Below are 23,473 nucleotides of genomic sequence, written 5' to 3' on the forward strand. Positions count from 1 at the left end.
ATTAAGCTGGCAAAGGCCCCAGGAATTGATGGAGTGTGTGGTGAAATGCTTAGGTATGGGGGTGAGATTGTTGTGAAGTGGATATGGAAGTTGTGTAGATTGGCTTGGGAAGAGGGAAGGGTTCCAGAGGACTGGAAATCAGGTATAATTGTTCCTCTGTACAAAGGAAAAGGGGAGAGAGAAGTATGTGGTAACCATAGGGGTATTTGCCTTCTTAGTGTGACTGGTAAAATATATGGTAGAATACTCATTGATAGGGTTAGGCATATGACAGAGGAGCTAGTTGGAGAAGAACAAGGGGGATTTAGGAAGGGAAAAGGGTGTGTAGATCAGATATTTGTTCTAAGATGTTTAGTGGAGAAGTATCTAGAGAAGGGAAGGAAAGTGTACGCTGCCTTCATGGACTTGGAGAAAGCTTATGACAGAATAGATAGGAAAGGTATGTGGAAGGTATTAAGAATATATGGAGTGAAGGGGAAATTGTTGAGTGCTGCGAAGAGTATGTACGAGGGAGCTAGGGCTACGGTGCGAGTGGATGGTGAGCTGAGTGAGTTCTTTGATCTCAATGTGGGACTGAAACAGGGGTGTGTAATGTCTCCATGGCTGTTTAATGTATATATGGATGGGGTCGTAAAGGAGGTACAAGGTAGGGCAGTGGATGTGGGGGTGGCCCTAATGAATGAGGGTGAGATTTGGAAGCTTCAAAGTTGCTGTTTGCTGATGATACAGTATTGTTGCGTGAAGATGAATGGGAGTTGCAAGGTTTGGTGAATGAATTTGGGACAGTGTGTAGGAGGAGGAAGCTGAAAGTTAATGTAAACAAAAGTAAAGTTATGGTGTTTGAGAGGAATGAAGTCACAGAGTGTGCAGTGAGGTTGGATGGTGAGGATATGGAGAATGTGAGTGCATTCAAGTACTTGGGTAGTGTGATAAGTAAGGATGGATGAGTAAGGATGGAACTTTGGGGGATGAAGTACGTGAAAGGGTACAGCAGGGAAGGAAGGTTGTTGGCACACTGAAAGCAGTGATGAGAAATAGGGAGGTGAGTATGGAAGTTAAGAAGTCACTGCATGATGGTATTGTGATCCCTACCCTGACGTATGGAAGCGAGGCATGGACCTTGCAAGAGGGGAACAAGTCAAGAGTGAGAGCAGTGGAAATGAGTTACTTGAGAGGAGCATGTGGAGTGACATGGAGGGACAGGTTGACAAATGAAGAAGTGAAGGAACGTTGTGGGGTAAATGTGGATGTGGTTGAAAAGATTAGGAGAAATACACTGAGGTGGTTTGGACATGTGGAGAGGATGGAGAATGAAAGACTGACTAAGAGGGTGTATGTAGGTGAGGTGGAGGGAGGGAGAGGGAGGGGTAGACCGAGGATGAGGTGGAGGGATGGAGTTGAGAGGTATATGAGGGAGGGGGGGGTGAGTTGGGGGGAGGGGAGTCAAATGGTGGGTGACAGAGTGACTTGGAGGCGTTTTGTCTGCGGCCACCCTTTGCGGGATTAGGGCGTCGGGCTATAGATAGATAGATATATCATCTACTCACTACAAGTATACAACATACAGAATATTACACACACTAATAATTTTTACCTAAATATGTCAATGTTATGGATAACTCATGTATTTCAAATGCACATACAATTAAATGAAATAAAATCAAAGGCTAATTTATTATTTCCTCAGTCACCTCATCCCTCAGTATTTCAGTTAACAAAATGTCCTGTACTCGTAATTAAACTGTCTCGCCATGAATAATGTGAACATCAACTTCCTGCTGGACCTTCATGATAAACTGATAAGTAATGATACTGGTAGTTAGGACTAGAGTGTTTAGGTTTCGGTTAGAGTAAATGGCATGTGGTTAGGTTAATGCTTCACATACAGTGTCATCTCATTAATACATTACATGCGGCATCTAATGTGATTGCACTATTTTGCAGTACAATTGTTTCCCAATTTCAAATACTGTATGCATTTTCAACAAAACTACCATGAAAGAAACTCCCTCTGCTTTGATGAGATGTGACTAAAGAACAATTAGAAAACTCAAAATTCCCTGTGTGGCACACCAAATACAGTACAACAAAGGGAAGTACAGCCCTCAATAGCTGGAACCTTCAGGGATGCTGCTGGCCAGCAAGGACATTAAACTTGCTTGTCAGTTAAGGTCCTACTCTCTATTTGTTTTTCCACTGCTGCCATTGTGTGTGTGTGTGTGTGTGTGTGTGTGTGTGTGTGTGTGTGTGTTCTTACCTAATTATATCTTTACAGGAATGAGTCAAGCTCGTACTGTCCCGTGTCTTAAACCATATTTATCGTGTGTGTGCACATGCATGCATGTGTGTTTGTGTGCATGTGTGTGTGTTCTTACCTAACTGTATCTTCACAGGATTGAGTCAAGCTCATACTGTCCTGTGCATTAAGCCATTTTTACCATACATATCCTTAAAATTATTAACAGTTTTGGCACATACAGTTTCATTCGGCAGTGCATTCCACTGATCAACTGCCCTCTTTGGGAAACTGAATTCCCTTATGTCTTTGTCACCTCTCTTTTTCTGCAGTTCTTTGCAGTGTCCTCTTGCTGATGCCTCCCCATAGGTTATATAATCACTGACGTCTATTTTCTCTTTCCCTGAGATGCATTTATAGTGTAATCATGTCTTCTCTTTCCCTTCTCTCTTGTAATGTTGGTAGGTTAAGTTTTTCTAGTCTTTCCTTAGCTTACCTCTTTTCCTTTTCTCTTGTAATGTTGGTAGGTTCAGCTTTTCTAGCCTTTCTTCTTAGCTTAGATCCTTTACGCCTGGTATCCATCTTGTTGTGGCCCGTTCAGTCTTACCTATGTGTTTTTTAAAATAAGGATTCCAGATCACTGGTGCATATTCCAGGATTGGTCTGATGAATGATGCTATTATCTTTCTCGGCATGTCTTCATTTATATATATATGAATGCTATTCTCATATTGGCAAGCAGTGTGTGCATGTTTCATACCTTATTTGGTCAGCCGGAGATAGTGTGTTATTGATAATCACTCCTAGGTTCTTCTCCTTTTTTTGATATGTGTAGGGTTGTGTGAAGCTGCAGAATGTGGTGAATGTTTTTGGCATATCCAGTACAGCCAGGATTCCGGGGTCTTGAATGATGAGTGAATGGAAGCGTGGCCTATTGGACTGGGCAAGTTTGTGCTGTCTGGACATTGCTACTCCTCACCCTGCCCTTGGGTGGGAAAGGAGGTCCGGATGATGATGATGATGATGATGAACTTCCTAGCTTATAATCCCAATCTGGTCTTTTTCTACTTTTACCAAACTAAATGTGTGTGTGTGTGTGTGTGTGTGTGTGTGTGTGCGCGCGCGCGTGCGTGTGTGCGCGCGCGCGCGTGCGTGTGTGTGTGTGTGTGCGCGTGCGTGTGTGTGTGCGCGCGCGTGCGTGTGTGTGTGTGCGCGCGTGCGTGTGTGTGTGTGCACAGTGCGTTTTTCCACTCAACCAACAGTGGTACTCACTCTTCAGCTCCTGTGTATTGTCACACCATCTTGTGTGTCTTCCACTCATTAATACAGCTTCCCACTGCAAGGTGCTCCCCATACATCCCTCCATAAAAGCCATTTCCATTGGAGTTCCTTTTACCTTACAGATGCTTCATGGAAGTTGTCAGAGCACTACTTACCAGCAGGGGAAAACTCGCAAACACTGTTTTTTCCTCCTATAATCACCTACTTCCCTTGATGGCATTACTGTTGTTGTTGAGTAACTCTGTTGTCTGGCTGAGCAGACCCATCAACTACAGGTGAGCAACTGCCCTTGCTATGGGGAGTTGCAGGGAAGACTGTGAAAGTTTGGTTCCCACATGGATGCCACATTTGTCTCCACCCAGTTAATTGGGGTAACATAGTAGGATCCACATCACCCCTAGCATTGCAAATGGTGGGTTACAGGAAACCATCAAGCCTGTCGCTCACTGTAGAACCATCTGAAATGAAAAGAAGAAAAACATGGAAGAAAAAGAGTGAATCTCCCAAGCTAGGATCAACTGACTACTATGCTCTGCATGGCAAGGGAGATCCTTGGTGAGACCACTACATCTCTCGTCAGATATACATTACCCTGGTGCAGGCACAAACTGCCAAACCTACAATCGTGATGCGTGAGAGCTACCAGTGAGTATAGAAAAAGACTGATATAGATGTATGAAAAACTAAGCAGCACTACACTGTATGAGTGGTTGATGGTTGCCACCAACTACCATCATGGCATTACTGTACATTATTCAAAACCTCTAGTCACCTGCTGGAGATCAAACCTATGTTATGCCATCCCTCCGAGCTGCTCTAACCTCTTTTTGTTGAAGGTCTTCCTGATAATGAAGTCTTGGTTAAATGCTGCTTTTTTTATTATTACAGGTACAGTATTACAGTATTAAGAGAATTCTCATCAAGCTCTCCCTCTCTCAAGTTCACACAGTAATTTACAGAAGAGCTGTACATCAAAGTTCCATGGTTACCTATAAAGCTGATCTGACAGACTTCCCACAAATTACAAAACCTGTTTTAAGGATAGTGTTTTTTTTCTTCTTCTTTTTTTTTTTTTTAAATATATATATATATATATATATATATATATATAAATAACAGAACGGAGGAAGGAAAAACAAATGAGTAAAAAAAACAATCCATACACCAGATTACTGGCATCCTCCGTTCATAAAATATCTGTAACAGCTAGACTTGAACAGCTGTGGGTTGAAATTAGGAGGGAAACAACTCTGGGGAAGCGAATTCCAGAGAGATGCAGTTCGGGGAATGAAAGAATTCCGATAGGCAGAAGTTCTGCAATATGGCTGAGTGACATTCCAGTCATGAATGCTACCAGATGCCCGTGCAGCATGGGGGAAGGCATGGAGAGGTGGCACCATGGACGCAACTTCGTCTGAGCATTTGCCAAGAAAATATCTATAAAATAATGCAAGGGAGGCAACATTCCTTCTTACATGCAGGGGAGGTAGTTTATATGTAATGACAGGGTTGTTAATGATTCTAACAGCTTTGTTCTGAATTTTGTCTAGTTGTCTTAATGCAACCTCTCTACAACCATTCCACAAGGGTGAGCAATATTCAAGCTGAGTGCCACATGACTCTTATAAATTACAGCTAACTGCTCATCGGCGAAGAAGTTACGGACTCCGTACAATAATTCAAGTTTCTTTGAAGCGGTTTTAGCAAGTAATCTGACATGAGTGGTCCAGCTGAGGGCACTGTTAAGTGAGACGCCAAGAATTTCAATACTTTTGGAGATGGGAATATTAGTAACACTGAAGGTAATGTACGAATCTGGCAATATTTGTCTATTAGTAAGCTGTATATCTGAACACATCCCACACATATACTGTAAAATACTGTATTGTACTTCACTTCAAACTCAGCAATCCTCAGTCCATGTGCCGAACATGTGTTGTGAATATGGGTAAGATAAAAAACGTTCATCATCATCATTATCATTCTGTCCTTTTATTCCCCTACCTTGGGCTGAGGTGAGGTAGGTTCCAGAAGGCAAAAGAAAGAACCAATGTTATTTAACATTAAATAAAATATGTCACATGGTAGTTTTCTATTTTTTAATAAACATGAAACAATATACTGTAGTCAACAATTCCTCAACAAATAAATCAACAATACACTCTTCATCCCTTACAGCTTTGATGGAACCTGGAAAGAGAAAGTAAGAGTAATATTATGTTGGCCTCCCCTCACTCTGATATAGCCTTCCTAAGTTGAAAAAGAGTTTCTGGCAGTAGGAAGGATAAGACACAATATGCCATCAAAGTCAACTAATTAATGAAGACTTGCTAAACCCTTTCATTTTGACAGGTTCTTCCTAGTAAATTAAAAATGTCTTACACCTCTGAAAATATAATCTTAAACTTAGTGTACACGGGTTAATCTTTCATAATTCCGGACCACTATCCTCCAGTTTTAGCACACAGTACATGCATTCCTCGTTATAAGACTGAACTTTACAATATCACTTTTTTTTTTTTTTTCTGTACAACTGGCACTCTAACTGAGGAGGGAAACTACACTCTTTTTTACCATAACTTGTCCTGATTTTTGCCCCTTTGAAAATTGTTTAATGTAACTGGCTGAAAAAGCCAGTGCTATGACTCTATATCCTCACAGCACTTCATTGTAACTTGCATCATGTTCTTGTATCACTCTATGGTTGCAACTCAGCATTCATGAGAGATGGCAATTTGGGGGTATGTTAGAGTAAAAAGAGTACACCCTACCCAGATTTCCAGCAGTATTGTGTACCAGAGGGAGTGTTCGGTCAGCAAGTATGTCAGATATTGAAACAATTTTCCTCATTAGATACTGAAGAAAAGCCAGAGATGCGTTCCAGGCCGAAACCCAGACTCTCATATACTTTACTTAATCAACAGAGACTGACACAGAAACAACATAGGTAATGTTAGCATCCTCATAAACAATGCTATTGCTAAAAAATGAGGCATCAAACATCACACGTGGGAAGGAAAGGTGGGTGGGACGCGCAGTGCGAGATGCTTCTGGATAACTGACAGGCAGCCAGCTGGCTGCCTGGGAAGTAATTAACTGGCTTTGGCACTTGGTTTGGCTTCCAGTCCTTAGAAAATGTAAGCTGTACCATGGCCAACCCCACTTTGGGAATTCCTTAACAAAGAACTCAGCATCATTTTTATGTATTCAGTATATGTAAGAATGTTCCTTGAAAACACAGACAGCAGAAAGAGATCAAGTTACAAACTTGGAGTGTTAGAGTAAAGCAAACAGCATGCCAAGATGGTTCAAGACATCTTGGTGGGTACCTTGATGACAATGGTCTTCGTCTCCAAGTACTCCGCCAGCCCATCCTCACCACTGTCAAGGAGAGAGTCATTATTAGTCATTTAAACAGCAATGATACTAATATGACCTATAGCCCCCACCCTCCACACACACAAAAAGTACAGCAATCCCTCGATTACCCAACACAACAAAGCCATCAGCATATCCGGATACGGAGTAATGACCTACCTGCCAATACCCTCCCCATACACAACCTACATGTACAGTACCCCACCTAATTGTGACAGTGTTCTTCAGTCCTTCAGCTACTATACAGTACTGTATTTAGACATCGAAACACATATGGGAATATCCAATATAATGCCAGACACAGAAAACAATGTTTTTTTTTTTTTTTTTTTTTTTTTTTTTTTTTTTTGGTGGGTGGGGAGGGGAGAGGGGGGTATGCTGTGTCCCCTTTTTCAGTAAGGGCTATGACGTTGCCCCTGGGTAGAGGACTTCGGTTTTGAAGCGTGTAGCACTTTATGACCAGATGCCCTTCCTGATATCTGCCAACGATCCTTGGGTGGACTCAAACCTCCAACTCTTCAGTCGGAGCACTCTAACCCACTCAGCCATGGTTGGAAAAAAAAAAAAAAAAAAAGCAGGATAGAAATTACCACCCAGCAAATGGTGAAAGGTGTGGTCACCTGCTAGCCCCCAGCTGGTGTTCAACAAACGTCAAACACCTCCTTCTCCTCCATTTGCTGGAGCTGTGCGATGAGTAGGGACATGCGGTGAGGTGATGGAGGCCTACCCGCCTCAGGAGGCTCTGAAGTCAGCCGCAAGCATGAGTCTAAAGGCAACTTAATGGCTGTCGATGTGCTCAGTTGTGGGTCTGAGAGTAAAGACAAGGTGTTGTTGGTGGGGAGAACTGGCTTGCACATATGGGGATGGCAGGCTTGAAGAAGTCGATCTTGGTCTGACAATATGTGCAACGATTCTGACGGAAGATGACAGTGTCCCTGACTGCCCGCAGATCCATCGCCAGCTTTAGTGGCACCAACTCCCTCTCGCAATGCAGGTGCTCAGCATATTCGAGCACCTGCTCAATGCCAGCATGTAGCACACAAAGATGAGGGAGTGATGGAGTAGCAGGGTGCTCAGAGTCAAGGTCCTTGTCCTCGTTGCTGTCCTCTCTCTGCCCCGCAGAGACAGCAGCGACAATCTCATCAGACAACATCTGACAACCTGGATCACTGCTGTTGTCGTCCAGCCACTCCCTCACATCGTCCATGTCCACATCCTTGCCTGCCGTACTTAGACGAAGTGGAAATCATCCACGTCAAATCCGTCAAAGTCGTGCGAGGCCTCGTATCCCTGAAGGAGACGAGACCAACCACTTTCGAGGGTTTTGATGGAGACTTCCTTCCAAGCATTTGCTCAGTTGAACACCACAGACTTGAAGATATAAAGGCAAAGATTTTCCAAGATCCGCTCCCCATGTGTGTCAACACCTTGCTCGTCCTCTAGCACCACCATTGCCTCATTCAGGAAACTCTGATGGTACAGTCTCTTCACTGCCACGATAACACCTTGGTCCATACATTGAATGAGAGCAGTCGTATTAGGTGGCAGACATATGCACCTGATACAACCGTTATCAGCAACCAATTCCTTCTCAGACGGATGCACAGGGGCTTTGTCAAGGATCAGGATCAGGAATGCCTTCCCCTGGTCGGAAGGGATACCAAGTTCCTCTTTTGCTGACAGATAACCTCCTTGACAAAGTGTCTGTGGAACCAGTCTTTGGAGATCTTACAGGTAAACCAGGCCTCCATAGAATGGTCCCACACAACAGAATGGCTATCCATCAACCCATGGAGTCAATGTGGCTGTTTTGCATGTCAACAACAAAGGGCTAGAGGTGGTGCATCCTGCTGACACTGGCACAGCACAAGACCACTGTTTGGACAGCTTCCGACCAAGCACAGTCTTCTCCCTCTCTTCTGCCAGGGTATTGGTGGGCAAAGCCAGTTTCATCAGCATTGCACACTTGTCCTCGATCAGGCGCTGCACTTTCTGATGAAACGGCTGAACATCCTCAGCTGTCGCATCCAAAGCCTCACCATGTGTAAAAGCCAGGAAGTCCATGTCAAAATTTGAACCGAAAGAGACAATCTTCAGATGCCTTGAAGTCATGCATGTTGCGTAGGCATGCAAACTTCTTGGCTGCTGCCTTCAGCTCGGTCCAACGTGCAAGCACGCCGGCACCCTGTTGTTGGTGGAACCAAACCAAAGTCGACTAGTCAATGGTGGCGTGGCGGGGATGAGACATCACCTTCCTGTCACCCTTCCAAGTGGCATTGCTGCAGTCAAGTCCGTACCGAATCAGCTTGGGCCGTGATTTCTTGATATCAAACAAGGTTGAATGGGTCAGATCGTATTCCTGCAGAATGCGTGAAGTGGTCCTGCCCACGTCAACCTTGCTCAATACAGTATCTCATGCGTCTTCTCCAGAGTCAAAATCTTCCTCTTTCACTTCTCAGGTTGTGGTGAGGCCATCATCACACAACGAGAATGCCACAGAAGAAAATCAAGGTCTGAAGAAGGTAGGAAACCACCATCTATGCAACAATGGAAGCAGCTGTGGCTACAAGCACGTCCACACCCGCAAGGAACTGAGGTGCGGTACCGTCACGTGAACACTGCGCTGCCATGTCTCTACCCACGCTGGGCTATAAGTACACAAGCAAAAAGCACCAAACTGACCTATGAGTGCATAGGCCAAATTCGTTCGGCCACACAAATGAGAAACACTAAAGCCCCGTACATCATGGCTTCAGGGACTGTGTGAGTAATCCGGCCAGCCAAGCAACTCTGACCATTCAGTAGGGAAGCAGATGACTGCACGTGCCCGGGAGTGTCTGAGTGATCTGGGCAGCTGGGGGACTTTGACAATTTGATGAGAAGGCAGAAGGCCATATTTGCTGAACTTGAGGGTTAGGGTCTGCATTACTCACATGCAGCTGGTAGCAACTGAGTGATCCAGGCAGCCGGGGTACTTTGACAACTCAGTGAGGAGCCGGACGGCCATATTTGCTGAGCTTGTGGATTACGGTCCGTATAACTCACGCGCGGCCAGTAGCACTGGAGTGATCCAAGTGGCTGGGAGACTTAGACCGTTTATTGAAGAGTCGGATGGCCATATCTGCTGAGCTTGTGCATTAGGGTCTGTATAACTCATGTGTGGCTGGTACCATTGGAGTGATCCACAAGGTTGGGAGACTTTGACCATTCAGTAAGGAGCCAGACAGCCATATTTGCTCACCTTGTGGGTTAAGAGTCCTGCACTTGGCCAGAGAGGCTGGCTGGCCACCAAACTGATTTTTTGAAATTGTAGGTTACCCAACCAGTGGTCTGAAATTTTATGTTCGGATATGGAGAGTCGGGGTAATCAAGTGATTACTGTATACTGCAATTCCTTATTATGTGTGTGTGATGTATAAGAAATGGCTCTGTACATTTGGGGGAAATGGCAAATCAGCTTTATAGTCAGCAATACAGTACAACTTAATGAGATTTTTTCTGTAATTTACTGCAAATTTAACAGAGAAAAAGAACATAAAAGGGTGATATGAGTAAATGAGGGCTTGTTCTATATATACTCTCTTATCCCTACATATATTCTCTTACCCCCTGGATATCAATAAAATGTGATAATACCACAAGCTCCTGTACTGTACTCAAGTTCTGAAAATAAAGTCATTGCTCAATTTTCAAGAAATTTAAATGTTTGGTGGGATTTTTCTTTTCCTAAATCTACTAACATCTAGACAAAAGTATACACTCACAATCAGCATACAGTAATCATGAGGTATGACTTACTTGTAAAACAACAAGCTGATCATGATTAACCTCTATGCTTAACAGTGTTGTTCTCTTTCCTTGCTATCTCCAAAACTGTTTACTCATATATTTTTCAAACTGGGGGAGTTAGATATAGTCTTCAACAACCCCTGGGCTACAATTGAGGTGTCTCTAAACTAAATAAAATTATGTGGAGATAGCATGAAAAAATATAAAAAGATGTTACCCAAGTAAAGGGACTAACATGATTCAGCAAAAAACACTGCACTATGGCAAGAAGCAGTACAAAGTACACCATAAGATGGGGGTATTCGACTCACATGGGGCAATTCAGCGTATTAAGGGGTAATGAGACTCAGGTGGTCCAGTGTAAACAGGGGTATACAGTATTTGACTTTTTGATATGGTACTAAATTCTACAATCACTAATTTATATTGTAAATGAATTTTAAGGATAGCTTGCCAAAGGTAAGTGAATTGTGATAAATTTTTCAGTCCTGTTATTTTCAAAAATTTTTGAGCAGTTATTTACAACAATAAAGACAAGATTAACTGTATTTTCCTCCACTGTCCTTTGGATATATAATAACAAGCTAAGTCTCATTAATGTTTATCCACCTACCAAAGTAAGTTAGCTGTTTTTGTTTATAAAATACTGTATTACAATTTTAGACTTACGGGGCCCCCTGGGGCAATTTTACTTGGCACTTCGGAACAATGTATATGCTGTAACTTTGTCAAATACTATCTGGACAGTTGCAGACACAACATCAAGGATTTCAAGGATAATCTCCCAGGTACAGAATGAGTACATGGCTTCCTGATGAGACATAAATTCCTGCTGTCCTCCAGGATGTCAAAATATTTCGAGGAAGCAGGCTGCTGTCTCTAAAGAGGTTGTAGTGGCCTACTTTAAAAAACTATAAAAGAGCCTTAAGGGAGTACCTCCTACAGACATCACTAGCTATGACGAAACTAACATCACAGATGACCCTAAGAGAGAGCTCCAGATATTCCAGCGTGGTATAAAACATGCGGAGCGTATCATGAATACGACAAAGAGTTCAACATCCATCATGTTCTCCATCACTGCCAGTGGAAAGCACCTTAGTCCATATATTGTCTACAAGGCTGAACATTTGCAGCAGTCATGGGTTGAAGGAGGACCAACTGACGTCTACAACTGAACTTCTTCTGGCCGGTTCAATTCGAATTACAGTAGGGGGAGCAGAGAGGCAGGTCTCCTGAAGGCACAACCAAAGGACGATGCTGGGCAAGAAGGCATTGAAGGTCGGAGCGATTCAAATGAAAACTTAGAGTGTTCCAATGAAGGTCCAACTGTCCCACATCAAGTGTTGATAAACAATATTTTTATTTTTCAAATACAGTATATTTTCTGTATTTTTCTATGTTTACATCCATTTTCACATATGAAGCTGTATCATTTGTGTTTCATTACCCATACAGTAAAGCTTTTTAAGTGCCCTAAATGTTGAGCTACAAACCTTAGTACAACACAAAGTAGCCAAAAGTGAGTTGAACAGCCACATCATAATGTATACACAGTCAAGAACATGAAAGCCTTTCAGGCCAGAGATATCTTTTATACAATTCTTGCTACCTCCAGATGATAATGATAATGACAATGATGATGATGATGATGATGATGATGATGACTGATGATGATGATAATGATGACGACAAATATCATGACGATGATGATGATGATGATGATGATGATGATGATGACGATGATGATGATCATCATCATCATCATCTGAATAAGACTGTCTGGAGGTAGCAAGAAAAATAACAAGGATATCCATAGGCTGAAAGGGTTAAGGGTAATTAACCATACTAGTCCCTAGAAGGCTTGCAGAGAAGTATGCTTAGGAGTGTTACAAACATGAGCAGCGAAAGGACAATGTGAAGAGGCTTGCTTGAAGGAAGAAAAGAGCCTTGATCTTCCTTTAAACCACAGCAGACAACCCTACATGTCTCGCCCAATCTACAGGACACAGGTGACGAGAGTTCTAACTGTGTATGTGGAAAAGCTGAGAAACAAAGCAGTTGGCCAATGAATATGAAAGAAAGGCATAGGAGGAATTACATTCAATGAACTACGGGGAAACTGATCTGGGATTGAGCATACAAATTCAGCAGGTGTGTTGTCTTGAGCATATTACACAAACTATTCACGCAGAGTGGCAAAAGGGTGGTATACATACAGTTCCTTGCCCTGGCCTGACTGCTTGTAACCTCCAAATGGTGTCTGTGGCAAAGCAATGTCGTAGCAGTTCACCCTGTATAAAGAAAGGCTTGTGGTAGTTATTAAAAAATAAATAAATAAATAACTAAACTAAACCAAAATAAAGGAGAACTACCAAACAGTGATCAACATCATGGCCTTAATGGTCCATGCTCTCATCAACTAAGTCCCTGGAATCATGACTCCACTTCTCAGGCTTAATCATCTGCAGTTTTAAAATCTTTTTAATACTTGCATTTCATATCACTTACTGGGTCCATCCATTCACAATCACGTTTTTTTAAAATTATCTACATCACTGTCATGTGTTACTCCTTACATAATTCACCTTAGCAGTTCAGTCCCCTGTCAGTTCGCTAGATTCATCAACCATCATACCCCTCCTTTTTCACACACTTATAGTCCATATCTATTCATATTCCTGACCTAGGTACTTAAACTTCCTCATCTATTCATGTCACTTTCCAATCACCAGCTAATAACAAGTAAGAGTCACTTTCTCTCCCAAGAACCATCTCCTTACTCTTATCAACATTAACTTTGAAAACCTGACACACAGACATCACCAGAACTCAGCAAAAATCTGCAAAAGTCTTCATTATTAATAAGCAACACAGCACCCTCTGCACACATCAGATCCAAAATACTGTCTTTACCATCCTCATCAAAATACTGTCTTTACCATCCTCATCCCCTTCTCTGTAATTTGAGTTTTTACCCGTCTCATAACCTCACTGATATAATAAAATGAACAACCATAGGGACATCATACATTCATGTCTCACTCCAACAATGTTATTAAACCACACACTGGCACCCATTTACTCCTGCACAACTTCAATACCATCATAAAAATTCTCAACAGCATTCAGCAACTTTCTATCCATGCCACACATACATATCTTCCACAGTTCTTTTCTTTTACCTAGCCCCTCTCTCTCTTTCTCTATCTTTCTGTGTGTGTGTGTGTGTGTGTGTGTGTGTGTGTGTGTGTGTGTGTGTGTGTGTGTGTGTGTGTGTGTGTGTGTGTGTGTGTGTGTGTGTGTGTGTGAGAGAGAGAGAGAGAGAGAGAGAGAGAGCACACTTTTTCTTACTTTCCTGCCTCTGCTAGTGTAATATTTCTTTTATGGTCTGTTGCATCTTTCCTCAATTTTCCCATAAAGCCTGCACCTTCTTCGCTAATTCCAAAACTGTGTTTACATTTTCAGTCTTATTCGCTCTCTCTCTCTCTCTCTCTCTCTCTGTATTAGCTCTATCATTACCACTAACCTAACAGTCAAACACAAACCTAGCTCTGCCAAACAGACTAGCTAGCAACAACAACCACATTTCCTTCCATTCTTGCCTTTTCTCTCTTCACCCATTCCAGCTAAACTAAATATCAAATCCTCCGGAACAATGTTTAGCTGTGTGCTTGTGTGTATGCAGAATCCCAGTGACCTACCAGACAGAGCCAGCACGAACAGCCTGGGCATACACAAGAGCTGTGTTTATATTAGATGTAAGTATCCCTGAGGCTAGGCCGTACTCAGTATTGTTGGAACGCTCAATCACTTCATCCAAGGTCTTAAACTTCATGATCACCTGCACTGGTCCAAAGATCTGTAAAAAAAAATATATTTATATATATATAGCTCTGTAAATATAAAATAACCTGCACAAACACAAATTATTAGCTTTACCAGAACAGGATACCATTCAAGTAAAGACAATGGATAATGAATATATCAACACCTTTTCATCCAAGGTCTTAAACTTCATGATCACCTGCACTGGTCCAAAGATTTGGGGGGGGGGGGGAAATATATATATATATATATATATATATAAAGAGAGAGAGAGAGAGAGAGAGATCTGTAAATATAAAATAACCTGCACAAACACAAAATACTAGCTTTACCAGAACAGGATACCATTCAAGTAATGACAATGGATAATGAATATATCAACAAGTTCACAATGCTCTCTTTTTAGGAAATTACACAAAAATCTTTCATGCATGTGACACATGAAATAGGTAATACAGAACACCTAATGGTGGGAGACCAATCTTTCCCCCTTGCAGCAACTATATACATAACTGAAACACCTTCAGTACACCTCACTAACACTTGAGGCATGGGAGTCACTCTGATGGCATATTCAACTGCCAGAAAACCTGTCTTGGGTTCCATACATATTACAGTAAAAGCAATTAGTTGTGTTATAATAAATATGTCACAATAAATGAGACCAGCAGCAATATTTGATACATCCACCAACTTAATTACTTCAAAGGAATCTTTTACTATTCACATTTAGTGTCTGGGGGCGAAGGTAAACAACAGCGAGTTAACGGCATAAATTCTGAATAACACTACACAGTAACCAACAAAAATAAATGGTCATATGGTAAGGAAACTGACTGCTTTGATTTTATATGGTTACTGAAAATTTTCCATTCAATTCTGCTATAAATATGAACAAAAGATATAAATAAGCCTACTATAAGTCCTGTACTATTTTGATTACCATCACTCATAGTCTGTCATCGACATATTCACCGGTTACAAAAGTATGTACAGAACCTGATGGTGAGTTGGAATTTCAAATTAAACATACACTTCTCTAAATTAATAATAAATTTACGTGCTCAATAAAGCAGTTGACTAAACAAACAAGGTTGTCTGTTTAGCCAACTGCTTTATGGAGCATATAAATTTTTGTCTGTGCAAGGAAGAAATCGCAGGTGAATGCTGCAGCGGCTCACAGAAACACCACTCCACCATCTCAAAGTTGGATATTCTTAAGGTATGTCTCTGCTAACCGAAACCTTGGCAGAAAAAGCAAACTGTTCAATGCCAAAATACAATTAACATTTGTGCTTCATTCCAATTAAAAGAGTAAATCAAGCATTTATGATTTTTTAAATTAGTAAAACATCAATATACACAAGTAAGGGTGTAACAAGGAGTAACTGTAAGTGGAGCATTGCACATACTGCATGTGTGTTTATGTCTATTTACATATAATCAGTGGAGCATTGCACATACTGTATGGGTATTTATGTCTATTTACATTTAATGTCTTATTCTAATATTAGCATATATGTGCACAGTAAAAGTCTCCTAATCTGGCCACCAATAATCCAAAAATCCCAATACTCAGAATTTGTCAAGGTGAAACTTTTTTTTTTTTCTTTTCTTTTTTTTGTCTATTCTCGAATTTTTCTGGACTTTATCTAAGGATTTATCTGGCTTGGACTTGCTCTTGGCCTTGGATGTACTACTGCCTGTAACTATTCTACACTTCTATGCATTTCCAGTGAGTAAGGCAACATCCTATATCATTTAATGACCATGAACACTCACAATCACTAATTTCTGCTCAGGGATGACCCATTCATACCCCTATATACCCAGGGAAGACGGGAGGGGGGGACGAAACGAGCTTCACCCACCTCTCCCCCAGCTCCCAACTCTCCCTCATACCCCTGCCCATCCCAACCCCCCACTCCTCATTTTTAACTGGCAGTTACATCTCAAATTAACCTCATACTTTACACTTATAGTCTCATTACTATGACACAAACAAAACACTAAGATATGTAAAAAGTATATAACTATGAACATGCTGCAGCAAGAAATTAATGCATTATAACACTGACAGTAAAACAAAAATGTTAACAACAGCCATCCCAGGCCTCTTGTGTTGGGTGCTTGTGTGCGTGCATGTCTATGCCTGCGTGTTTGGGCATGTCTATGTCTGTTTTCCAGTGTGTGTGTGTGTGTGTGTGTGTGTGTGTGTGTGTGTGTGTGTGTGTGTGCGCATTTGCAAAGCACTGCACCCAAAGCATGAGGCCTGAGGTGGCCATTGTTAATGTTTTTGTTTTACTGTCAATGTCATAATGCATTAATTTCTTGCTGCAGCATGCTGATAGTTATATTCTACACTTTTAACATATCCTTCTGTTCCATGTTTGTATTAGTAGTGAGACCAAGAGTGTTAAGCATGAAATCAGCTTGAGATGTAACCGCCAGTTAAAAATGATGGGTGGAGTGGGTGGTTGGGCAGGGGTATGGGGAAGAGTCGGGAGCTGGGATAGTGGCTGATGGAGCTTGTTTTGTCCCCCCCTCCCCTCTTCCTGCATATACAAGGGTAGGAAAGGGGCACCCCTGGGCAGAAATTAGTGATCGTTAGTGCACATGCTTAATGTTTACACAGGTCCTTCCTAACAGTCCGAAAAATCCCATAGTCCAAAAGACCCTCGGTCCCCTGCCATTCGGATTACAGGACTCTTACTGTATTTATGTCTCACTTTATTTAAATGTTATCACTCTTATTCTAATATCTGACAACCTATCTATTAACCTACTTATCTATCTATCTATAAACAGATATAGATAGCTACAGATATCTGAGAGAGAGAGAGAGAGAGAGAGAGAGAGGGGGGGGGGGATGGGGGGGAACTCCCATACCTTGAACATTGGCACTGTACCCCTGAAGAAAATGCACCAAAAAAAATCAATTATCATATATATCATTAATAACAACCTACTGTAGCTCAGCATTCCATGCTCATATGACACTGGGAAATCAAGCACAAGATTTGTTGCTATAAATCAGGAAATGAATCAATGGAAAAAGAAGTCACCCTTTACTCCCATTATGCATATGGAGGTAAATGGCTGCTTGCAATACTAACTTATAAAATAGGTTTTTACAGTCCTACACAAATACAAGGATAAGGGCTGCCAGGGCTCCCAACTCTTGCCCTTTTTAAGGCATCCTACCCCTGGGGGTAGGGTTTTTTTTCAAGAATACTCCCCCATTATCCCTGCTTGTCGTACAAGGCGACTAAAAGGGTTGGCGGAGGGTTAGTGCCCCTCCCCGGAAAACAACTAACTAAAAAGACGAATAAAAATCCTCAAACAAGGACTGACCAAAAGATGACGACCAAGCACCGGACAAAGGACATGGTAATCGGAATACGGAATGTAAGAGGTTTGAATGATGAGGTGAAAGAGAGAGAGATTGTCCAGGTGCCTGAGGGTGCAAAAGTTGATGTATGTGGAGTAACTGAAACTAAATGGAGAGGTGAGAGGGTGAGAGAATGGGAGTATGGATGGGGTATATGTGCAGGAGTATGTGACAATGAGAGGGCAAAAGAAGGAGTGTGTATAGTTGTGAGTAAAAGATGGAAGAAGAACATAAGAGAGTATGGATCAGTTGGGTCAAGGATTGTGTGGGTAAGATTGAAAGTTGGAATACAAATGTGGGCAATTGTGTGTGTGTGTATGCGCCAACGCAAGATCATGCAAGCAGAGTGAGAGAAGGGTTCTGGACAAATGTGGAAGTGTGCATGGAAAAGTTTAAAAGGAATGAGAGAGTGTTTTTGATCAGTGATATGAATGGTAAAGTAGGGAATGTGAAGGTGGATGGAATAGTTGGTGAGTGGGGTGTCCCTGCCAAGATAGATGAGAATGGCAGTGCATTAGTGGACATTTGTGCTGGGAGGGGGTTGGTGATAGCCAATAACCTCTTCAGGTATAAAATGATCCACAGGTATACATGGTGAGTGATGAGAAGGGTGGGTGGTGAACTGAATGAAAGGAAGGCAATGATTGATTAGGTGTGTGTGGATGAAAGGATGCGAAGATATGTAATGGATGCAAGAGCTTATAGAGGCTGGGGGAGTGGACTTTCTGACCACTACTTGGTGGTGGCCAGAATCAAGATCCAAAAAAGATGGAGATATAGAAGAAGGAAAGGACAGGAAGAAGGAGTATTTGCAAGGAGAGTGGAAAGGTTACAAGAGGATGAGAAAAGGGCAGAATATAAGAGAGAAGTGGAGGAACGATTGGGCAAATATGAATTGGAGCAGATGGAGGATGTGGAAGGTGTGTGCAGGATATTCACAGAAGAAATATGTGCAGCATGTGATGTGGTGTGTGGGATGAAGAGAAGACGGAGGGGGGTGCAAGGAACAGCGTGATGGAATGAAGAGGTGAGACAGGCTGTGGCACAAAAGAAGAAAGCATACAATGAATGGATGAGAAATAGGGGCGTGGAAGAAGTTGAGAGACGGAAGAGAGAGTTATGGGTAGAAAGAAAGAGAGAGGTGAAAAGATAAGAAAGACAGAGGTGAAAAGATTAGTAAGAGAGAGTAAGAAGAGAGTGGATGAGGAATTTGGAAGGAATTTGAGTGTAAAGTGGAGGGACTGTAAGAAAATGTTCTGGAAACAGGTGAAGAGAGTAAGACAGGGTGGAAGTGAAGTTAGCAGGGGAGTGAAAGATAAAAATGGTAGATTACTAGTGGAGAAGGGAGAAAAAGTGAGCAGATGGAGAGAACACTTTAAGGAATTGTTGAACATAGAGGATGGAAGTGATGCGAGTATAAGTGGCTGGGGAATGGCTGGGAGAAGGAGGGAGGTGAGAAGACAGGAAGAAATCAGTAGGATAGAAGTTGTGGAAGCAATGAAGAAAGTTAAATTAGGGAAAGCCCCAGGAATTCATGGAGTGTGTTGAAATGCTGAAGCATGGGGTAGAGATAGTAGTAGAATGGATGTGGAAGATGTGCAGATTGGCCTGGGAGGAAGGTAGGGTTCTGGTAGATTGGAAGTCAGGTATAATTATTCCCTTGTACAAAGGAAAAGGGGAAAAAGAAGTGTGTGGTAATAAGGGCATTTGTCTTCGTATCATAATAGGAAAAGTGTATGGTAGGATACTTATTGACAAAGTTAGGGAAATAACAGAAGAATTAGTTGGAGAAGAACAGGGAGGCTTTAGGAAGGGAAGAGGTTGTGTAGATCAGATATTCATACATAGATCTTTAGTGGCAAAGTTTATAGAAAAGGGAATGAAGTTGTATGCGGCTTTCATGGATTTGGAGAAAGAATATGACAGGGTGGATAGACAAGGATTGTGGAAAGTATTAAGAATATATGGAGTAGATGGGAAGTTGTTGAATGCTGTGAAGAGTATGTATGATGGTGCTAAGGCTGCAGTGTGTGTGGATGGACACCCAAGTGAAAAACTCTTTGAAGGTTGGGTTGAAACAGGGACGTGTCATGTCTCCATGGTTGTTCAATCTGTACATGGATGGGGTAATAAAAGAGGTACAAGGTAGGGTAGTGGATGTTGGAGTGGCCCTGGTGAGAGAGGGTAGTGTTTGGAAACTCCCTGTACTGCTGTTTGCAGATGATACTGTGTTGTTGAGTGAAGACGAAAGGGAGCTGCAAGGCTTGGTGGATGAGTCTGGGAGAGTGTGTAAGAAACGGAATCTAAAGGTGAATGTAGGGAAGAGTAAAGTGATGGTCTTTGAGAGAGGTGAAGTCAGTGAATGTACAGCGAGGTTGGATGGTGAGGAATTGGAAAATGTGAGTACGTTTAAGTACTTGGGTAGTGTGATGAGTAAGGATGGAGCTTTGGAGAGTGAAGTGTTTGAAAGGGTACAGCAGGGAAGAAAGGTTGCTGGTTCCTTGAAAGCAGTGATAAGAAACAGGAAAGTGAGCATGGAAGTGAAAAAGTTACTAAATGACAGTATTGTGATACCAATTCTAACGTATGGAAGTGAAGCATGGACGTTGTTGGAAGGGCACAAGTCAAGAGTGAGAGCAGTGAAAGTGAGTTATTTAAGAGGAGCCTGTGGAGTCACATGGAGACAGGCTGACACAGGAGGATATAAAGGAGCGTTGTGGTGTGGATGTGGATGTGATAGGATGCGTTAGGAGGAATACACTGATGTGGTTTGGCCATGTGGAGAGGTTGGAGGGCGAAAGACTGATGAAGAGAGTGTATGTGAGTGTGGTGGAAGGGGGGAGAGGGAGGGGGAGGCCGAGGATGAGATGGAGGGATGGGGTGGAGAGGTATATGAGAGAGGGGGGTGTGAGTTGGGAGCAGGGCAGTGAAATGGTGGGGGACAGGGTGACGTGGAGGCAATTTGTTTGTGGCCACCCCGAACAGGATTGAGGCATATGGCAATAGACAGATAGATAGATAGTTTATTCCTCCCTATCGACAAGGATACAGAGTACTTACTCCCAAATATATGATTAATATACATGCTATACAGCATATTACAAAATAACAGTAAATTCAGAAAGTATTAAGAACATATGGAGTAGATGGGAAGTTGTTGAAGGCCGTGAAGAGTAGGGTGCTAAGGCTGCAGTGAGTGTGGATAGCGAACTGACTTTTTCTATTTGAAGGTTGGATTGAAACAAGGATGTGTCATGTATCCATGGTTGTTCAATCAGTATATGGATGGGGTTATAAAAGAGATACAAGGTAGGGCAGTGGATGCTGGAGCAGCCCTGGTGAGAGAGGGCAGTGTTTGGAAACCTCCCTGTACTGTTGTTTGCAGATGACAGAGTGTTGTTAAATGAAGATGAAGGGGAACTGCAAGGCTTGGTGGATGAGTTTGGGAGAGTGTGTAAGAAGCGGAATCTAAAGGTGAATGTAGGGAATAGTAAAGTTATCGTCTTCGAGAGAAGTGAAGCCAGTGAATGTATAATAAGGCTGGATGAGGAGGAAATGGAAAATGTGAGTGCATTTAAGTACTTGGGTAGTGTGATGAGTAAGGATGGAAGTTTAGAGGGTGAAGTGCTTGAAAGGGGAGAAAGGTTGCTGGTTCCTTGAAAGCAGTGATAAGAAACAGGAAAGTGAGCATGGAAGTGAAAAAGCTACTACATGACAGTATTGTGATACCAACTCTAACATATGGAAGTGAAGCTTGAACCTTATTGGAGGGACAGAAGTCAAGAGTGAGAGCAGTGGAAATGAGTTAAGAGCATTTGGAGTCACATGGAGAGACTGACTGACAAATGAGAAGTGAAGGAGCATTGTGGTGTAGATGTGGATGTGATAGGAAGCACTAGGAGAAACACACTGAGGTGGTTTGGACATGTGGAGAGGATGGAGAGAGAGACTGACGAGGAGAGTGTGTGAGTAAGGTGGAGGGGGAAGCCAAGGATGAGATGGAGGGATGGAGTGGAGAGGTATTTGAGAGAGGGGTGTGAGAGCTGGGAGCAAGGCAATGAAATGGCAGGGGACAAGGAGACATGGAGGCGATCTGTTTGTGGCCACCCCTTACAGGATTAAGGCGTCTAGCAATAGATAGAGAGATTGAGATAGAATTCAGAAACTACAAGAATATACGAGTGGTAAAAAGCTTTGTTTACTTCAGAGAGAGACTAACCTCTTCTTTAGCAATAGTCATGTTATCGGTGACATCTGAGAACACAGTAGGCTGCACGAAGTAGCCCTGAGAGCCATGCCTGGCCCCACCACATTCCAACTTCGCACCTTCACTCTTACCCTTCTCTATATACCCCAGTACACGTTCCATCTGCCCCTTGCTCACCTGTTTGTGGAAAGAAAAGACACAAAATTATGGTAATTAAGTAAAATTTTAATCATCCTACCCTAACAACAAATGGCTATTTTTCATTTATCATCATCATCCTAACCATCTTTTCCCTACAAAATCACTACCTTCAAGGAAACTAAACTTTGCTGCTACCCCATTTTTACAGCTAAGAAATTGCAAGCATCACAGGAATCAAACCGTGTACTATACCAGTGGTCCCAGCTGCGTCTTTTCATTAAAGGGGTCACCAACCACCCTCTTCTTGGCCAAACTGACAGCTCGCTTGACAAACTCTGGGTAGATGGACTCGTGCACAAAGGTTCTGGACCCAGCACAGCAGTTCTGGCCATGGTTGCCAAACATGGCCACATGGCACACCTCAGCTGCTTCATCCACTATGGGTCAAATGGAAAGAATGGGAATACATCAGTTTCAGCACATGCTATAAATAAAAACAGCCATTCATTTCATTCATTCATCATCTATCCTTGTGTTGCCCTGTGAGGAATGAAGGAGCCTGGGGCTAGGCAAGTTGGTCCTGATATTTAAGATGAGAGTGACCAGCCTCATTCATCCCTGAGTGGCATTATGTGAGCAATAAACCCCAACAATCCCTTGGATATAAACCTGTCCAGGTTCAATCCGACTGGAGCGCCTTAATAACCCACTAACCACCATCTACATAAAAAGAAAAATGGGCACCTAAGTGATGATATGAGAATCACTATAATATGAGAGAGAGAGAGAGAGAGAGAGAGAGAGAGAGAATTTTTTTCAAAGCAATAACAGTTCAACCAGCAGAAAACTAGACATAAATTCTTATATTAAACCATCAATTCAGTGAAAGTACACCCAATATTCATGGCTAAAAAAATCACTGCATATGGGCAAAATTCATGTAATATCAATAACATAGTACTCCAAATTTACACTTGCTATGCTCCTTTCACTTTTACTTGGTCTAAAATTGTTATCTCTGTATCTTGAATGTTGAGCTGTGACAGAGATTAGCACTAAAAGACGGTGCTAGTTATGAAAAAGTGCCATGGAACAGGGTGTAGAGTCACAGCACTGTCATTTCTGCTGCTGAATTATGTAAAATAAGCCACAAAAGGAAGAAACTTAAGGTCAAGGTGAACAAACCACAGGGATGTTCATGAAAATCTAACTACCGTACATC

General features: G+C 42.2%; 1 protein-coding gene across 3 annotated transcripts in view; it reads right to left on the reverse strand.

Moving 5' to 3' along the window:
- Positions 1–5,612: 5,612 nt before the first annotated feature.
- Positions 5,613–23,473, reverse strand: part of LOC145404093 (aldehyde dehydrogenase, mitochondrial) — a 118,936-nt gene continuing 101,075 nt past the window's right edge. For 2 of the 3 annotated variants that reach the window (XM_080275705.1, XM_080275707.1), the window contains 5 exons: positions 22,504–22,688; positions 22,123–22,287; positions 14,389–14,546; positions 12,904–12,978; positions 6,816–6,898 (listed from right to left, as the gene is read on the reverse strand). In XM_080275705.1, coding sequence (XP_080131831.1) covers positions 6,826–6,898; positions 12,904–12,978; positions 14,389–14,546; positions 22,123–22,287; positions 22,504–22,688 — 656 coding nt within the window. In that variant the 3' untranslated portion in view covers positions 6,816–6,825. Of the gene's footprint in view, positions 5,708–6,815; positions 6,899–12,903; positions 12,979–14,388; positions 14,547–22,122; positions 22,288–22,503; positions 22,689–23,473 lie in introns of those variants that run through there. The other variant, XM_080275706.1, reaches the window with a different exon arrangement.

Source organism: Coenobita brevimanus, chromosome 62, assembly GCF_032717465.1.
Source record: "Coenobita brevimanus isolate Jiangsu-jjx chromosome 62, ASM3271746v2, whole genome shotgun sequence".
NCBI lineage: Eukaryota > Metazoa > Arthropoda > Malacostraca > Decapoda > Coenobitidae > Coenobita > Coenobita brevimanus.